Source organism: Oryza brachyantha, chromosome 12 (genome assembly GCF_000231095.2).
Source record: "Oryza brachyantha chromosome 12, ObraRS2, whole genome shotgun sequence".
Taxonomy (NCBI): domain Eukaryota; kingdom Viridiplantae; phylum Streptophyta; class Magnoliopsida; order Poales; family Poaceae; genus Oryza; species Oryza brachyantha.
This window is the reverse complement of record NC_023174.2, coordinates 12,511,137-12,531,120: the sequence shown is the minus strand read 5'-3', so window position 1 is coordinate 12,531,120 and position 19,984 is coordinate 12,511,137. Positions and strand designations below refer to the sequence as shown.

The following is a 19,984-nucleotide window of genomic DNA, read 5'->3' as shown; positions in this document are numbered from 1 at the left end:
CCACTTCTCAATTTTCCATGAGTGGTGGTGGCCAAATGGGACAAGACAAAATCGGGGAAAAAAATCTAAACAATACGACTAAACCGAGAGATCTGATTTATTTAGAAACGATATATTTACAAACTAAAAATAATTTTTGAATAAAAATTTTATATACTTGTACTTAGCGAGTTAAAAGACAAGGTTAAAAAATAAATACGATGAAAAAACAAAATTTTACTTTAAATTTAAATTGAGAATTTAAATTTTAGCTTAAGCAACCGTGAAAAGATAGTGATGCTATGCTCCACAAACTGATCCTTTAGGAAAAAAAAATATATCTGAAGACCACAAATCCACAGTCGGACTGAGCAGGCCGTCCACATTATAGCTTACCCATATTTATTAACTCCTCGTTTCGTTCTAAAATATAATAACTTTAAGGACTTAAATCTTACAACAATATTAACAATATTACTTCTTATAAATAACTTTTCATTCAATATAATTTTAATTTTATCTCCATCTGCTGTCTTACGTTCATCTGTTTCTTATTTACTACTTTCTCCAAACTTTTTTATTTGACATGGGCTAGCGCAAGAATAAACTAGCCAATATCGATTTGCACACAGAGGGAGTAAGAAGTAAGTGACACTATATGATTTTTTTAAATATTAATCCTAGCTAAATAATCTAAAACTATTTATATTTTAGAATGAAGATAATATCATATTTTAAAACACCAACATAATCAAAGTGGTAAGTACCAAACCATCAAATTTTAACAAAAACAAAATAAAACTACACCAAGAAGAAAACATGAGGAAGAAGAAGAGAGAGAAAATTGGGATAAGAATTAAGAAAGTCTTAAAAACGTCTTCTTCCCCGAGACAAGCCCACGGGGCGTCCTCGTCCTCCTTCCTCCTTCCTACTGGCCGCTGGAGACTGGTGGTCTCCTCCCCTCCGGCCGCCGCCGCGCTCGCAGGCCACGACGGCCATGGAGCCCCGCCGCTCCTCCGCCCGCAGGTACACGTTCTCTCCCCTCCTCTCCCATAAAAATCCCGCCTTTCCCTTCGCCGGAGGGGGGGTCACAGATCCAAGAAGCTTCTTGCGGCGGCGGCGGCGGCGAGAGCCGGTGCCAGTGCGAAAGGAAAAGGCGGCGTCTTTCAACTACCGTCCCGGTTTGGCGCTTCGCGGCGTCCTTTCCCTTCCTGCCTTTTCCACCTGGGGTTGGGGCCCTACACCATGTGCGCGCGCGGTGGTGGTCGATCCGTAGTGGGTGGGAGGGAGAGATGGAGAGAGCGAGCTAGTGCGCCGGCGTCTCTTCGCCTTTCCCCCCCCCCCCTCCTCCCCTCCTCCCCGTGCACGCCCCTTCCTGTGCTCTGCTCGTGCTTGCAGAGAGAGAGAGAGAGAGAGAGAGAGAGAGAGAGAGAGAGAGATGGGTTCAGCTCCAGCAGGAAGGAGGGGCGATCCCGTGGCATTCTTGATCGTCTCTGATTGATGGTGTCTGGCCTGGTTGGTGACTTGCTGTTCTTGGCCATTCTGGTGTGCTGTAAGAAGGGGGCGGCTTGCTTGGTGGTATTGAGGTCGATTCTGTGACCAACCTTGTCGATTTTGCTGGCTCATCTGTAGATTAGAAGCCTGCTTCTTGTTCCAGAGGGAATGATGTGAAGCTCAGTTTTTCTTTCAGTTGTAGGCATAGATCCTTCACATTCTATCTAGGAATTGGGAGGTTTTCTCAATGAACAAGGAGAGTATTTATGCTCCGTAATTGTTTTTTTGGTGTCTATTGCTTCATATCTTGATTTGTAGCGGTGTTGTATTTTAATATTTACCCATGTTTTGAGGGAAGTAGTCAAAATTACAGCAAATTATGTTTCTTCCCCCCATCTTTCTTGTAGATTCCTTTTGAAAATATGCCGTGTCTTTTTAGATAAGTTGCATGATTGGGATGGGGTCAATTGATGAATACCCATCCATGATGTGGCCCTGGGAGGTTACCATCCACGGTGTGGTACTGTGGGCGCCGGATTGGGGGGATGAAAGATGAAAAACAATCATAAACCATTTCAAATTTCACTCTCTATGTCAGGTCCTCTGCGATTTGCATTGCTGGGTATCCCTTATCTATAGCTATGTTTATTTGTGTACTTATTAAGCTATATTTTGTTTTGTTGTGAACATCGTTATTCCTTAGTGATTATAGTAGTCATTGCAAATGAATTTTTGTGAGGGAGCACATCTCTGATCTTCCTAACTCTTAAGATTTGAGAATATTTCAAGCTTCGTTCTTTTCCACATTTTTGATTGGCTATCTTCCCCTATGCACTCATGTGGTTGTGCTATTAATCATGTGCTAATCATCTCCAAGGTTGTGGGCTATGATTTCATCAGTCTTTTTTTTCAGCTTAGGTTTGGAGGGAAAATAGTCAAAATTAGAATGCAATTATATTTTTTCTTTACCAATATGCGTATCGCTGCGGAACTTCCTATAACCAATGTATTTTTTATAAAACTTAGGTGCCTCACATAAGGTGCCCATATGTTGGATCTTCTCATATCATCACTTGTTTTATATCTGAAGTTTGGATAAAATAAAATAGAAGATACTTTTTTCTGTCTCAATTTTTTCTGAAGTGTTGTTATATGGCAGAATAATGAAATGCCTTCTATCATGATATGTTCATGATGATTGGCATCATGGTCATATTTAATATTCCAGAAAATGTATGGGACAAATATCCATGTATTTTCTAATTATCTTAAAAAAAATTTAGTTCTGGAACTTTTACCTCTATAGTTGTCTAGCATTTTGTTTGCCCAAGTGTTTTTATTCCACTGGAAGGAATGGTACTTGCAGATAACTTTGCACTTATTCCCTGCAAAGAGAGCTTTATTCTGTTTACGCCATCCCCATTCTAGTGTTTTTTGTGCTGTCTGTCTTGCAATATTTTCATACGTGTTTGCTTGAAAATATGGTGCCATGATACTAAATTTTCAATCCTCTGCTTCCTCTGGCAGTTGTGCATGCTTACAAATTCTGATTAGTAGTAAAAAAATGTTGGTAAATTCCTTATATATCTGTCATCCTTGTAGCTGATGACTGATGCAATTTTATTTTAATTTTCTTAATTAATCTGATCTCCATGAAGCTTTTCTTGTGGGGAAATTTCAATGAACTTATTTAACCTACTTTATTTCTTTAGGTTTCTGTTCTCCAGTGCTAAAGTTCCCCAACAGTGACAATTTCTAAAGCTCAACAGAACTAGATGATACTTGCATAATGTGGCCCTCAGATATTTGGCAGGCGCATGCAGGGTCATCACAGTCAGAGGGATCAGAACTGGATATGGAGAGAAACGGATGCAACCATAATTGTTGCCCATCTCCTCTCCAACCAATTGCATCAGGTGGTCAGCACTCTGAAAGCAGCGCTGCATACTTCTCTTGGCCAACATCTACTCTAATGCACGGTTCTGCCGAAGGCCGTGCTAATTACTTTGGGAACCTACAGAAGGGTGTGTTACCAGGACATCTTGGCCGCTTGCCAACAGGGCAGCGAGCCACCACCTTGCTTGATTTGATGATTATAAGAGCTTTCCACAGCAAGATCCTACGCCGCTTTAGTCTTGGTACAGCAATAGGGTTTCGAATCAAGAAGGGTACATTGACTGATACTCCTGCCATCCTTGTTTTTGTTGCTCGGAAGGTGCACAGAAAGTGGCTCAGCACTACACAGTGCCTTCCGGCTCACCTTGAGGTATGGATCATGCGGTTTAGGAATATATTTAGGTGATATGTAATTACATAATCAATTTTACTGTTTCATACACAGGGACCTGGGGGGGTGTGGTGTGATGTTGATGTCGTTGAATTCTCTTACTACGGGGCACCAGCACCAACTCCAAAGGAGCAATTGTATGATGAGCTTGTTGATGGTCTGCGTGGTAGTGATCCAACTATTGGCTCTGGTTCACAGGTTATATTACTTTTCATGGTTGAAGTTACTATTTTCTTGTTTCTTCTTGACAAAACGGATAGGTTAACACTGCAACTTTCTTTGACTATTTTACCAGGTCGGTTATTCTTGTGTTTTTATTTATATATTGCCTTCTTTGCTTAGAAGGGATTGTTTCTGTTCTTTTTTATTGCAACATTTTTTTTTTGCCTGTTCAGCACAATATTTACTTGTAGTTCTGTTGTACATACACATCCAACTTCATAAAATTGACATAGTTAACATGCAGTTGTTTCTTTTTTATTCTTCAGGTAGCTAGCCTTGAAACATATGGTACATTGGGTGCCATTGTAAAGAGTCGAACTGGTAATAAACAAGTAGGCTTCCTGACAAACAGGCATGTTGCAGTTGACCTGGATTACCCTAATCAGAAGATGTTCCATCCCTTGCCCCCTAATCTTGGGCCTGGCGTTTACCTAGGTGCTGTTGAGAGAGCAACATCATTTATCACCGATGATGTTTGGTACGGTATCTATGCGGGAACGAATCCAGGTAACATTGCTGTGCCAGAACAATACTTTATTTGTAGAGTCTTCATGTTTTGGCATATATATGCAGCTTGTAGCATCTTGTGACAGATCTTTGTTACAAGGCATTCACTACTGCCCATTGCTCCTTTGGCTGCCATCTACTTTTTGATGACATATTTGTTCTGTAACAAAATCATTTAATCTGCAGAAACATTTGTCAGAGCTGATGGTGCATTTATACCGTTTGCTGATGATTTTGACATAACTAGTGTTGTTACCACCTCGGTCAAAGGAGTTGGAGTCATTGGTGATGTAAAGGCAATCGATCTACAATCCCCAATTAGTAGTCTCATTGGTAGACAGGTCGTCAAAGTTGGAAGAAGCTCCGGTTTGACAACAGGGACCGTTGTGGCATACGCTCTTGAATACAATGATGAGAAGGGCATATGCTTCTTCACGGACTTTCTTGTTGTTGGGGAGAACCAACAAACATTTGATCTTGAAGGGGACAGCGGAAGCCTTATAATCTTAACGGGAAAAGACGATGAAAAGCCACAGCCCATCGGGATTATATGGGGTGGCACTGCCAATCGGGGTAGGTTGAAGCTCAAAAGTGGTCAGGGTCCAGAGAACTGGACAAGTGGGGTTGATCTCGGCCGGCTTCTGGATCTGTTGGAGCTTGATCTAATCACCACGAGCGAAGGACTACAAGGTTCGTGCTTTCTAAACATTGAAAACTCTGCCAAACCATGACATATTTAGTCCTTTATTTTGTAACAAATAAATCAGAAACCGTAATGAAACTCTTTGCTCTTTGCTACAGAGGCCCTAAAGGAACAACAGATTATTTTAGCTGCTGCTGCTGCAGCAGCTAATTCGACTGCCGCCACAGAATCGTCCCCCGTCGCTGGCCCTCAAGAAAACGAGAAGGTTGACAAGATTTACGAGCCTCTTGGAATCAACATCCAACAGCTTCCAAGAGACAGTACAGCCACATCCACTGACCAACCCTTTGGCCCCAGCGAGTTCCATGTCGACACTGTGGAAGGCGGCGTCCTCAACAACGTCGAGGAGCACCAGTTCCTCATCGGCATGTCCCCAGCGCGTGAGGAAGTCGGCCAGGACGCCAACGGCGAGCTGAACAGCAGCCTCGTGGAGCTGGAGAATTCGCCCGAAGACATCTGCTTCTCGCTGCATCTGGGCGAGAGGGAGCCCAAGCGGCTCCGCTCCGATTCGTCGTCGCTGGACATAGACCTGCAGAAATGAGATGCAGCTCTGCTGCTGCTGCTGCCTCCATCACCACCCAGCTCTGTATGGCCTAGTGAAAGGCAGTTCCATTTCTGTGCACCCAATAGAAATAAACTTTAATTTTCTGAACCTTATTGTGCCAGTTCAGGTTACAGATATCCTTATGTCAGGGTGGTTACCCCTGCAGTTCTTTCTTCTTTCTTTCCTGCCACTTACAGTAGTTTTTATAAGGAGGGGGTAATTGAATTAGATGAAGGTGCCCTATTCCTTGGCCATGTAATCTTGCCATTTATTGTAGGGGCAATATACTTTTGTGTACGTAGAATTGCATAAATCAGTGTAGAATTGATCTACCTCCAACTAAATGTTGACAGGTATGGTTGCTAGCACATTCGTTTGATGAAGACAAAATCGTATTGAGTCACAAACTATTAAGAATATATCTCTGGTCACAAATAAATGACCTTTTGGAGTGAAAGGATATATAGCCCAGTAGTTGCAGTGACTTGAATAGAGAATAGCTAAATTTTGACTCTCCAAATCAAAATTTAGTTCTTTATTTAGTTTTGGTAACTCAAATTTATAGAGCATATCTAAGAGACTATCTATCTCTGCTCCCCAAATCATGCCAAGGGGAGAATGACAAGAGGGTCCTAAGAGGGTCCTATCCACGTGAGATCCACGTATAGCAATTATGTTAGTGGGATATGACAAGTTAAATAACCACTATTTTAGAGAGAATTTTTTATGCAAAATTACTAAATTTAAGTATGGCAAGTGAGATAGCTATTCTCTTAGAGAAACTCTAAGGTTGTGTGTTCAAATCTCCTCCAACTAAATGTTGACAGGTATGGTTGCTAGCACATTCGTTTGATGAAGACAAAATCGTATTGAGTCACAAACTATTAAGAATATATCTCTGGTCACAAATAAATGACCTTTTGGAGTGAAAGGATATATAGCCCAGTAGTTGCAGTGACTTGAATAGAGAATAGCTAAATTTTGACTCTCCAAATCAAAATTTAGTTCTTTATTTTAGTTTTGGTAACTCAAATTTATAGAGCATATCTAAGAGACTATCTATCTCTGCTCCCCAAATCATGCCAAGGGGAGAATGACAAGAGGGTCCTAAGAGGGTCCTATCCACGTGAGATCCACGTATAGCAATTATGTTAGTGGGAGAATGAGTTGGTAGATTTGGCCATTTAGAACTTACGTTTAGTCATTCAAATAGTATGACAAGTTAAATAACCACTATTTTAGAGAGAATTTTTTATGCAAAATTACTAAATTTAAGTATGGCAAGTGAGATAGCTATTCTCTTAGAGAAACTCTAAGGTTGTGTGTTCAAATCTCTGTAATAACATGAATTTTAGATTGGGTTGTTTGAAGGGCTAAGTTTCCTGCTTACTTAGACTAGTTTTCAAAATTTTTAAAAAATGATTGCATATCCTATTGGATACAGAGGCCAGATAAAAATACCCTCTAAGGGTTTATTAGATTCATTCCACTATAAATTTGCTAGTTTTGAAATATATCATTACAATTTGACTAATTGGAAGATGTCATTATAATTTCAGAACTATTAAAAATATGCCACGCTATACCCTTTCGGTATATTTTTTTAAAAAAAATTAGACCATATTGACCATCTGTTGTTTACTATGGCTTTGGCATGTGCAAAGGGTAATTTAGTCCAAAAATGGCATATCCGAAATAGTTCTAAAATTAAAGTGGTATCTTTACAATTAGTCGAATTATAATGGTATATTACAAAACTGACAAATTTATAATGGCATGATCTAATTAACCCCTCTAAAAATGTTTTGGATAACCCTATGATTACTAGCCTATTAATTTGATTATTTATTATTTGTATAAAGCCTATAAAAGTATAGCAAAATTATAGCAATGTATAAATTATTTTTAAGACAAATCTACTTATATCACCTTTATAAAAAAATTGAACCAAAATATAAGAGAAACTGAACGTAAAAGTTGAAAAATGTTGGGATTAAACTCTGCCTTTTACGAGCTAGAACTCCCTGCTGCACAAGAAACTAAGAACATATAGTAGGGGGAAAAATTCAGTGGCATGGAAATGCATGCAAAGAATTGGAACCAAATTCAGTGGTATCTTAAAAAAAAAAAATCTCAAAGAATGGATCAAGGTATATTTAGTAGGCCATGAGTAGGTTATAATAACAAATTAACTCCAACCGATGTGCCAACACTAGGCTGCAAGAATCATGGCGTTTATGTGCCCTTTTCAAGGTGTTACTTTCTCTCTGTTGCTATAAGATAATGCATGTATATGTTACAGTGCCAAAGGATTAATATTGTAGGTTGGTTATTCGCATATTTTCATATAATTAAGACCATCGTTTTGTTAATTATTGGCTAGAAATATAAATTTATCACTACTTAGTCCCCTAAACTTGGTTACTCTAAATCTATTGTATCTACTCCTTTATTTTTTTATTTGATGCCGTTAAATTTTAGATCTGTGTTTAACCCTTTGTCTTGTTCAAAACTTTTATGCAAATACACAAAATTATAAATCATGCTTAAATTTATTTTAGTAATTAAACAAATAATAAGAAAATAATTAATAATAATATAAATATTTTAACTAAGATGAATGGTTAAGTATAGATAAAAAGTCAACAACGTCAATTAAAAAAAATAGAGGGAGTAATATTTTTTGGTTAAATGGACATGTGAGAGATTTGTCAAATATGATTGGGGAAGAATATTAGCATAACAATAGCATATATGTGTTCCTAGCTAGTTGGAGCAATTGATTAGATGGAGTAGATAAAAATTGTATACCTTGCTACATATTATACAGAAGAAGAAATAAAATACGTTTTGTTTCTTGATGATAGTGAATATTAATCAGGGTGGGTGATTCATGTTCTCCCAACTTGCTGTGGATGATGCCATGACGCCTTTTTAAAGCTCAATTGGCATGCATGCTGTCAGCAAGGCTGAGTCACTGGCTTATCCTCATGGCACTCACAGACTATACTAAATTGATATGAAACACACTGGAAAAACAACAAATGCTGTGCAATTAAGAAAGCAAAAAAGGGTTATCCACATGGTTTGAGAAACTGGTGGTTTAGTGACAGAAGAAGCAGCTCAGATTACTTGTTTTAGTGTGCTCCTAGAATGGCAGGACATACAGTTTGGGCTGAAGAATCACCTGTTAGTTGGAGATCGGCCACAGTATCAAAATCAGAAAAAAGTTGATTCAAAATTCGATGATCAAACTAAACGATCATCTCATGCCCAATCAATTGCAAACATCCGGTCCTATTTGGAACAAAAAAAAATGCTCATCCTTCTCCGGCACGGATTCGACAGTACGACCACAATTTTTCATGAAGATGAAGAGAAATTCCTAAGTCACACTGCGACAGTCCCAGAAAAAAAAAGAGAGAATTCATTATATGCTCCTGAGTTTGCCACATGTCTACCATTTGTGTTGTTCTACAATATGTTATCAATGTTTGCTTAACTATGATTTACCATCGCCATGCGATTAGTCTCCGTTAGAACCGTATAATTTTGTCCAAATGGGCCAAATGCCTCTGGGATAAATTTTTTGAAATATCATACTTTAAGTTTTTAGACAAAATTTAGAAGTTTAAAAACTTATGTCTATAATACGCATGCAGCTTAATTTTGAAAGTTTTTGTCACATGAGTATTTTGGTCGTATAGACATAATTGTACGATACTGATAGAGACTAACCGGACACAATGGTAAATCGTAAATATTAAGCAAAAGTTAATGGCATACCGTAGAACGAAAAATTAAAAGTCAGCATAAATGATAGAATTATACTAAAGTCAGTGGCATATTATAGATTTTCTCAAAAAATTAAGGTGCATGCACGAGCTTCTACCATAGTAGAAAAGAACACATGATTGCGAAGTATGTGTCGACATTTTCGCAATGTCACATAAATAAATCTCATATAAAAGCCTCATATGAAAGTGACTAAAGCCTTAGAGTATTTCAAGTGCAAGAAAACTAAACCAATGCCCCTATCTCGCTGTACTTTTTTAGGACCTTGAATCCACTTTGTCTAATGACCAAACAAATATAAATTTTAAAGTGCACACAAGTTGGGTGTCCCAGCCATGAAAAGCGTCGGCACTTTTAGTGCCCTTTCTCCAAATTTCAAATTCAAAATTGTTTTTTTAAATGAAAGTGAATTGAGTTCCCTTCCCCATGCTCAGTATAAGTAGAACACAGATGCACCTCCCCCAGCAAGCAAGTGAACCTGCAGTGAAAAAAAACACTACCAAAAGGAGAGCACAGAAGCTCTGCTTAGCTGCACTGCTGAGACTGATCGACGACGATGGGGCAGTACTGCTCCTCCTCCCGGCAGGTCGCCGGCCATGGCGCCGCGGTGGCCGGCGACGACGGCTTTAAGAGGTGATTACCACTGATTCCATGGTTTCTTGGTTTATCAGTTACTGTGTGGCTTTCTTTTCGGTTTGCGAGTTAAAGGTGAGCTTGATCTGAATGAATTCTGACATGGATGCAGCTGCAGGCAGAAGCAGCAGCAGCAGCAGCAGCCGCCGGAGACGGGGAAGAGGGCGGCGCCGCCGCGGAGGAAGGCGATGAAGCATGCCTACGACGCTTCCGGCCAGCAAGACCTGGTCCTCGTGGTGTCGCTGGACTCCATCACCAAGATCGGCTAGGCTAGCAGCAGCAGCTGCTGCCAGATTCTGACATGATCAAGAAGCTCTCTCTCTCTGTCTCGACTGGTATACGCATGCACCTCTTCTCTTCTCTGAACTGAATGAACACTGCCTGAACTAAATTATGATCAATCTTCTGAAAGTTAGTTTTGTTTTTCCACTTTTTTTGATCGTCTAATCATGCATATATAGTTATCATCAAGCTTTCAGTCCTCCGGAATTCACAAATAAGTTGAAGGTTTTTCTTGTATGAAAGTGTCTTTACAAATTTATGCGAAAAACACATCTTTAGAAATGCCAATTAAAAAGAACGAATATAGTGATATTAATAATATCATCATAGTCGCCAAAAGTGTCTCAGTTCACTTTCAAATGTAATACAACCCCATCCAATGACAACTTGGATGTTGCTGAAAATATCTTTGAGAGCCTATCATGGATAGGACAAACTTCCTTGAAAACGTTAACTTTCTAGTCTTGCAAATAAGAAGAAAACGTCTGTGCAACAGTGCAAGTCATATCCAGAGCGAAATAATAAATAAAGCCTTGTAATCTACTCACTTTGTTTTTAAATATATGATAATCAGGACTTTTTGACATAATTTTGAAAATTTATCTTATTTAAAAATTAATTTAGTGCTAATATGTAAAAATATTACTCATGCTAAGAGTATATTTAATGATAATATAACGAGGCACAACAAAATAAATGACACTTTCGTACTACCTCCATCCCATAATTACCTTATATTTTATTTTTCCGTGTCCAACGTTTGACCATTCGTCTTATTTGAAAAATTTGTATAAAAACTTAAAAAAATTAGTCACGTATAAAGTACTGTTTATATTTTATCATCTAGTAACAATAAAAATATTGATCGTAAAATTTTTTTAAATAAGACGAATGGTTCAAACGTTGGACATAGAAAAACGAAAAATGAGGTTATTATGGGACGGAGGTAGTAGTTTATTTTAATAAAACAAATAATCAAACGCCATATTTAAAGATCAACTATGCCATATATTTAAAATGGTGGTAGTAATAATTTGCTATGTTTATGTTTCTGCCCTGTAATCTTATCCATCTGGTAAAAATATTCGATGTTTAGCACAAGTAAAGCTTTTAAATTTTCAAATAATTAATTTAGAAGCAAGAAAGTTCACATACATGATTTTACTCGAAAATGCTATCATAATATCATAAAATAAAGTTTATAAATCTATTTTGATGTGAAATTTATCGTCAAATTCTAAAAAAAAAAACCAAATATGCTTTTAAGTATGATGGCTGGACCTTATCTTACTTATTTACAGGCTCTGACGGTGATCGGTGAACATGCCTTGTTGTCTACTTAATTAAGAAGGTTTACATATGCACCTCCAACCCTCGTGTACTACTAAGTTATTATTGTGTTACAGTAATTGTAGCCTCGAATTCGTGAGTTAAAAATTAGTCCGTAGATCTTTGTATCATGAATAATTCGATAAGGTCCTTGTATCCATCATCTATAATATTATGTATTAATTAATGGAGAGGTGTGTTTACTATTATGTTCTTGCAAGCAATTTGATTCTCTTGCTAATTAGGCTTAGACGTGATGGATTGATGGTATTGGTGCTCGTATTTATGAGTAATTATTTTTTAAGTTGTAGATGGAGTATATGTCGATAGTAATAAGATTTTTGGTTTTTCTAGAAAATGCGAAACGGTATTTTTACAAATAAAAAATAATTTGTGAATATAACTTTTATACATATGTTTCTACTTAAAAAACATAAGCTAAAACATAAACTATGATAAAAAATCTTAAAAACAACTATAGATTTAAGATTAAAAATTTTAGCGAAAAGATGAGGCTGATCTGTTTAATCTCAAGATATGCTGGCCCAACCGAGCTTTAAAAGTGCTCTTAGGTGTTCACCCTAACTTTTTTGCTTTTGCTTATAAGCCAAAAATTAAAATTTTAATAGAGTTGATTTTATGGTTTGGCTTTTGGTTTGCTTATGCTAACCATACATATATAAAAGTGTTATTCACAAATTATCTTTTATTTATAAATATGTCATTTCGTTTTTTTGTTAAAAGAAGACCAAAGCATCTGCCGATGCATGCCTGTAGTGTACACGTTCACTTAATATACTCGCTTTTATGACCGATCGAATAACAAGTGTCAAGACATATAGGAAGATCATTCTGCTGGTCACACTTCGATCCACACCCGGTGAAATGAAGAATCCTTTCTGTGATGGTCATTTAGCCCTCTCTTCTTTTAAAGGTTGAAAGAAAAGCTCTCACAGTGGACTATTGTACCACCTTATCTTCAAAATCCATATTGGTCCAGTCCTACATTGGACCTCTAAAATCCACATTAGTCTAACTCGACGAACGTTTGTTCGCGCTGGTACAAGACTAATGATACATAAGCATTTATAAGACATTATCAAAATGTAAGTTTACGAATACTCAAAAGGAATTGCAATATAACGGTGTATACCGTCGGTACGGTATTGTCATAACCAAATCAAGCGCATGACGTGGTTCCTCAAGAACCAACAAACCAATGTTGTGGTGTCCTTCGGAAAGATCCTTGCCTTTTTATCAAGACAAACGATTTAATTAGGGAAACATGCAACCATCATCATATGACCATGTTTTAGTTTTTATTTTTATTTTTTTCTTTATAACTTAAATAAAAAAGGAAATACTATATGATGGTCTATCATATAACCGGATAGCGATGGGATGCTTATGGTAGTTAACAACGTCCGGCCTCTATGCGACACCGTAGTAGTGTTTTGGCTACACGACGTTGCTAGACTGCTGGCGAAGAGCGCCTCGGCGAGGCTAGGGCTGAGAGCGCCACAGCCGCCCTTGCGGGCGAGCAAGGTGAGGCGGTTCATGAGGCAAGCGAGATCGATGACGGTGGACTGCGGCAGGAGGAAGTACACCAAGACGGGCTCGGCCTTAACGACCCATGCTTCGGCTATAGCAGATGTGCACGATGGGCGATAGAATCCTGATGATATTATTCATGATACCACTAGTGTTTGACATGATATTGTTCAGTTATCGTACATGGTATATGTGAGATATCATGTTACTTGGGAGGTACCATGTTATCTGGGCATGATACCTTAAGGTATCATATACGATATGTGTAAGGTACATTGTTACTTAGATATGGTATTCTGGTACATTTGAGGTTTCATACACGATACATGCGGTACCATATTACCTACAAGGTAACATGTTATTATTTTTTTGTTTTGACGATATACCGTAGTGTAGCAGCCCCCATACTCAAATTGGTTGAAATAAGAAAATATTATGTTGAAATAAAAAAGAAGTGCAAGATTAAAGTGTCCTATAAAAAAAATCCTATGGATGCAATAAACACAAGAAAACTACATGAATAATCATTTGGATCAAGCAAAGAAAAATATAGAAATTATAAGAGATAGACACAAAGAAATAATAGACCTCATGTTGAAAATCATTCAAAATTCCATGTTTCGAGGCATTCTTAAGAAATTTAAAAGAAATCTGAAAGACATTCCATATAGGAATGTTTTACGAAGGAATTTGAAGGAGCCATTCCTGTTCCCAAGGAAATTCGAAAGAGTCATTCCTCTGTTCCAAAGGGCTCTAAAAGGCCATATAGAACTGTTTTACATCGAAATCGAAATTTGAAAGAGTCATTCCTCTGTTCAAAAGGAGCCCTAGGCTGTTTATAAGTTAAAAGTTAAATTTTAGAATTTAATTTTAGACTTGATCTTGTGATTTTTTTATCATTGTTTGTTTTACCCTTGTGATTTTTTCATCATTGTTTGTTTTACCCTCTGTTCAAAAGGAGCCCTAGGCTTCCGATAGGCTTCCGATAACTGTTTATAAGTTAAAAGTTAAATTTTAGAATTTAATTTTAGACTTGATCTTGTGATTTTTTTATTATTGTTTGTTTTACCCATTTCGTTTTTAAGTCGTTATGAATACATATATAAATGTTATATTTTGTTTAAAAAACATGTTTTCGCTTTTTCATGTCATAAGAGGAACGATGGGAGCCCTAGTTTTTATGGAACTGATTTAGCGATGTACGCTGAACCATGTTTTCCCCAAAAGGAAATTTCACTCAATCACATGAAAGCGCGCACGTCACAGCTCAGCTCGGTAATGGCACCATTAACTTGCTCCAGAAATAAAATGATCATAAGCTAGATCAACAGAGCAAGCAGACACAATTTCACTGGTAAACTTTTGCGACTACGGACTACTGAAACTTATGGTACGTTAAACCACCCAATTTGCCCTGTCAAAAAGAATGCAGAAGCTGTCCTCTGATCTGATCATCCCATCAAACAGAAAAAAATGATAGGATTCCTCAGCAAGGGGCCACATATATAATAGTAAAAGGCTTTTCTGATGTGCATTCATACTTAACAGTTAACATCCACGTCATTCAAATACCAATCCGAAACATAAACCACTTTAGTCTGCAGAGTACTAAACAAACAGCTAAATTACTGGAACAGAAATTAAGACTTCCATTAAGTGATCCATCTCTTCATCACCCAGAATAGGGGTTGAGGAAATCTTTGGCTTTCAGCGGTACTGCAACAAAAGAACAATGGTTATCATTAGTTGGCTTACTACCCAGGACCAAGGAAGGCCTAAAAGTACTGGTAACTCGAGATTTTCGGTCACAAAATGTACAAACCACAACTAATTGGTAACATTAATAGAATGACCACAGCGCAGTGGGAAGAAATCTTCGATTTTCAACATGAAATCAAAAGAGATATCAATTTACAGAAGGAATAAAATGTGATAAAGAAGAATTCTAGCTTATTATAACACCATCTCATGATTCAACTGAAAGTCTGAAACAGGGCTACATAAATATTGGTATAGGCATTGGACAACACACAAAAATAACAATATAGCTAGATAAACTTTGAAGAAACAGACTAAGAAGAAACAGACTAAGGCCGCGTTCGTTTGATCACGGATAAGTTAACTTACGCCGGAGCAAAAAAACATAGTAATAGATTAGTACATGATTAATTAATTATTAATTATTGAAAATATAAAATAGATCAATATGATTTTTTAAAACAACTTTCCTATAGAAATTTTTTGCAAAAAATACACCGTTTAGCAATTCGGAAAACGTGCATGCGGAAAACAAGAGAGATAAGTTAACTAAGATGGGGGCCAAAAGTGGCCTAATTCCATAGTTTAGCAGTACCTGGTCCAATGAGCTTACACAGTAATGTCTACCAAAGATGTAGCAAACAGAAACAATGCAGATCAATATTTAGTACAACAGTAAAAATCATGGGGCTGACCTTGATGAAGCCAATGTCCTTGGCGTTGCTGCGGAAGCACTGTCTGCAGCACATGAGCCCGTACTTCCTGATCAGTCCATGAGGGTTCCCGCACACCCGGCTACCAAACACAACAAACGTGGGATCAATATATGTAACCCAAGGGATGAACTGATCATCCATGACTGCACACATGGACGAAACAGACCCAAGCAAGTAATCCCTATGATCTAAGCTTTTCTCAACAAAGGCGATTTCTTTAACCAAAATCATTACAGGGTAATCACATATCAAACACATTTTTTACGTCATGAATCCAAGTGAAGTAATCTGTTCTGCAGCTAACGAACCTAAGTCAAAATCGAAGCACTCTACCTGAAGAATTTACCACAACTACTACTCGTCTGAAATTTGCTACTCGTCAAATTGAGCTATGGAGTAGATCTTAGCAAGGACGTGAACGATTACATCAACGAATCGTCGAGCCCAACAACACAAGCACCCTAGTCGCCGTCGATACACACAACCAAACCCCGACGAAGATCATCTCCGGCAACCGCGCCTAACGCATCAGCAGCCGGCACAAGCGACGAGAGAAGAAAAAAACTAAGGTGGGAGAGGGAGCAGCAGCAGCAGCAGCCGTACCAGACGCGGGAGCCGGGCCCGTAGTTCTTGGGGTGGGAGTTCCACACGTTGGAGTGCCCCATCTCCGCCGCCTTCCTTCCGCCGGCGCCGCCGCGAGGTGGGAAACCCTAGCGCGAGAGACGAAGAGAGGGAGACGGGCGAGGCGCGCGCGTGTGCGAGGTGGCGGCGGAGCGGGGAGGAGGCCTTATATAGCAGCAGCAAGAGCTAAACCCTAACGGTGAGTCCACCTGGGCCGGCCCATTGGGCCTCTACTTGGGCCGGGCCTTTTCGTGTTGGGCCTCGCCTCCTCTCCTATATGACGTGTCCACCTCTTTGGATTCGTATCGTCGTCTCCTGCGCCGGCGATGTCGTCGTCGTCCCACGCCGCCGCCGGAGACGGCTCCGGCGAGCCTCCGTCGACGTCCGGGCCCGTAATACTCCTCCGTGTCATCTCTCTCTTGTCTCTTTGCCTCCGTCGGCGGTGGTGTCTCGTCGGCCTTGTGTTTACCCGCTGTTGGATTTGGATGGATGTGCGTGGTTCGCAGGGGAAGGAGAGGGAGGGTGGCGGCGATGAGGCTGGGCGTGAGGAGGAGGGGTTCGATCTGGCCGGCGCCTCGGCGGGGTGGGTGGAGGCGCGGACCAGCTGCCCGCACCTCCCCACCATGCCCGCCGACGACCTCGCGCGCGTGCCGCCGCCGGACTCGCCGTGCTCCAGGTAAAATTTTGCTCGATCTGCTCTTTCCAGGCGCCTCCGGCTCAATGTCGTGACCCTGTGCCTTGCCTAAGTTCAGGTTGTCTCCGAGCTCTTTTGCCGTGGTTCGTCCGCACGTAGTGCCCCCGACCAGTTCATTGTTTTGGTTGAGCAATGAGATGGTTTAGTTTACCAAGTAAAGATAAATGTTTAGTGCTTCACGATGAGTCGATGAAGATGATGTTCTGTAAGCCAATCTACTAGCGATAGCAGTTGTTTATTTTGGTTCAGTGTTTGGCGAAATCGTGTCATGCATGTGGGTTTTTCTCACCAGAACAAGAATACGACTGGTCTCAGTCGATAGCTTGGCAATTTGCCTAGGCCCTAGTGGCCGAGTAGAGGTTGACGATTTAACTGGCCAGCACTCAGCAGGATTTCTAAACCTACCTTGGAACATGCTGTGAGTTGTGATAACAATTGTTTCACAGTACTTCGAGCTGGAAATGTACTACTGGAGTACTGGTGCCTGGGAATGTAGTTTTCTTCACCTACTTAGCAACTAATTGCCAACAAAGTTTTTTTCTCACTGGGTGTAATACAAATGTCTGTTTTTTTTTTGTTAACTAAAATCATGTTATACTTATAAGCTATAAACTTGTTGAGGGGCCAAAGAGGTCAGCTTTGAGATGACATGTTTACCCTAAGAAATATCGTTGAAATAATCCTAAGAGTATGCTTCTAGATTAGACTGACTTGCTATTCTTCTCAAGTTCAGGATGTGACAAAAGTACCTTAAGAGTTACAACTGAGAGTTGTTGAGATTACTACGGAGATTCACTTGATGATTTACCTTTCCTTTGTCTACCACTTTATGTTCTTGTTTCTACATCTGGCTTACACAGTCATGTTGAGCTAATTACGTGTGCACCAAACCTATGATAACTGGCCGGCAAACCAGACTGATCTAGTTAGTAGGATTAATGTTTGCCAAGGTTAGGTGGATTAATTAAGTTGGCAATAGGAAAAAGTGGTGCATTAACTTAGTCCACTAGTCCACTGCTGTAGTGGGTTAACTTTTTCATGGATGAGGGTTAAAAAGCTTTGGCCTAGTTAACCTAACTCTCCTTCACCATTAGTATTTGGCAGATTGAACTTCTAACCAACCCCTTGATCCCAAACGAAACGTAACCTTTGTATTGTCATTTCCCAGTCATCGAAGTTAGCATGTGTCATGCTTTATTTTGCATGTTCCCAATTGAAACATCTGTTATTATGGATCTTCACTTAGTAACTGAGAACATCATCCATTTTTTTTATGTATGTGCTGTGTAAAATTCAAGGTATTATGTCCATTTATGAGCATTTCTCCATGCAGATGTCATCATCCTGCTGAAAACTGGTTATGCTTGATCTGTAAGGATGTTCTGTGCAGCCGTTTTATCAACAAACATATGCTGTACCATTATCAAGATACAGGACATTGTCTTGCTCTGAGCTTCAGGTAATTGTCAAAATTGCATTTGATCAATGTGCTCTTTGATCACACAGAATTTTTGGCAGTTCCATCTAAAATAATGCATTTGCATTGTCAGTAGTCAGTACAGTGCATTTAAATCGTCACCTGAATTTCAAGTGTTATAACAATGAATAGTTGTGACCTTTACTGGACTCTAGAATTGTTCTAGTTTATTCCTACATGCATGGCATCTTAGAAAACCAAATTTACAGCACCAGCCAATACTAATTATAAATTATACATTTATGCTGTTTTATGTCTCAAGTAGTAAACTAAGTTATAAAAGTCTACTAAAGAACAAAGATATTAAAATATTTTTAAGTATCACATTATTATGTTAATATTAATTCCTTTTTATTAAGTTCACTTCCAACCATATGCTGCCTCTCTCTTGTATCTCTGCTTTCATGGCAAACCTGTACAATGTACATCTCCCTGTTTACATTATGTCTACTTGATCTGGTTACTGTTATTTAGTACCATGTATGCAACCCATTGCAGTGATCTGTCAGTCTGGTGTTTCGCCTGCGACTCCTACCTCGATGTTCAATCCATCTTAGAACTGCGTCCAGTTTATGAAGTTGTACATCTGTTGAAATTTGGACAACGGCCTCCATTTCGATCACTTGATGTACTGGATTTGAGCAGTGGACAGAATGGAAGTACATCATCACTGTCCTAATGCTCTATATTATGTTAGTTTCTTTTCATGATTGAAGGTAGTTAAACTTGTTAAGGACAAGCAGTATCTTACTATGTAAGGTGGCACTTGTTAAACTTCAGTATGATATTTCAGATGAATGATCCTATTCTTCTCCTTTTATTACATTTCACATTCAAAGCTTTGACAGATAAACTTGGTGACGTAGTTTGTTATATTGGGTGCAAAGCAAAATGACAAGTGTAAAAGGTCTGTTCACCTTTGGAGATGATGAAGGCACTATAGTTTCATTGATATTGACATTGAAAAAAAGTATCTACTTACGAATTCTTTAGCTCCACTGACTGATGTACTTTATGTTATCCACTAAAAGGAAAGAAAAGTTTAGGTATATGTCATTTGACTTTTGGTTGGGTGGCAAGACTTAGGCCCATCAAACCTCTAATGGGAAAAATATATAGTTTGTGGCATTTGAACTCATTCAACTATCCTGTCTATCCCCTAAGGAAAAACACGCTGTGCACGTATCTTCTTTTTAGTGAACTAATGCACCATGTATGCACATCTTGTTTATGGAAACTGCATAATTTTTAAAGATACTCAATTTTCTAGTTAAAATATGACCTGTCTGGAGCACTGATGAGGGGAAATGCACACTTTTCTATCACACTGCAAGTGAAGCACGCTGTAACTTTCAGACCAACTTGGCACTTAGTGGCAGGCAGACTAGAAAA

The 19,984-nt window shown here is 38.9% G+C and overlaps 2 protein-coding genes and 1 long non-coding RNA gene across 5 annotated transcripts; all 3 read left to right on the top strand.

The window, feature by feature from the left end:
- Positions 1-853: 853 nt before the first annotated feature.
- On the top strand, positions 854-6,033 carry LOC102705771 (protein NARROW LEAF 1-like). 2 transcript variants are annotated; one of them, XM_006663994.3, is made up of 6 exons: positions 854-1,005; positions 3,186-3,739; positions 3,815-3,958; positions 4,249-4,489; positions 4,676-5,179; positions 5,291-6,033. In XM_006663994.3, exons 2-6 carry the CDS (start codon positions 3,263-3,265, stop codon positions 5,731-5,733), a joined length of 1,809 nt encoding a protein of 602 aa, XP_006664057.1. In that variant the 5' UTR covers positions 854-1,005; positions 3,186-3,262; the 3' UTR covers positions 5,734-6,033. The 2 variants fall into 2 exon arrangements, with proteins under 2 accessions (XP_006664057.1, XP_006664056.1); XM_006663993.3 differs by lacking the exon at positions 854-1,005 and adding an exon at positions 1,429-1,565.
- Positions 6,034-9,853: 3,820 nt separating this feature from the next.
- LOC121056005 lies at positions 9,854-11,992 on the top strand. 2 transcript variants are annotated; one of them, XR_005812941.1, is made up of 3 exons: positions 9,854-10,164; positions 10,277-10,499; positions 11,748-11,992. It is a non-coding gene; the product is annotated as an uncharacterized LOC121056005 (long non-coding RNA). The 2 variants fall into 2 exon arrangements; XR_005812942.1 differs by having other exon boundaries at positions 9,855-10,164; positions 10,283-10,499.
- Positions 11,993-16,662: 4,670 nt separating this feature from the next.
- LOC102705486 (histone deacetylase 6) lies at positions 16,663-19,406 on the top strand. The gene is made up of 4 exons (XM_006663992.3): positions 16,663-16,813; positions 16,928-17,097; positions 18,449-18,574; positions 19,091-19,406. The coding sequence occupies exons 1-4, from the start codon at positions 16,748-16,750 to the stop codon at positions 19,269-19,271; spliced, it is 543 nt and encodes a 180-aa protein (XP_006664055.1). The 5' UTR covers positions 16,663-16,747; the 3' UTR covers positions 19,272-19,406.
- The last annotated feature ends 578 nt before the right edge of the window (positions 19,407-19,984 follow it).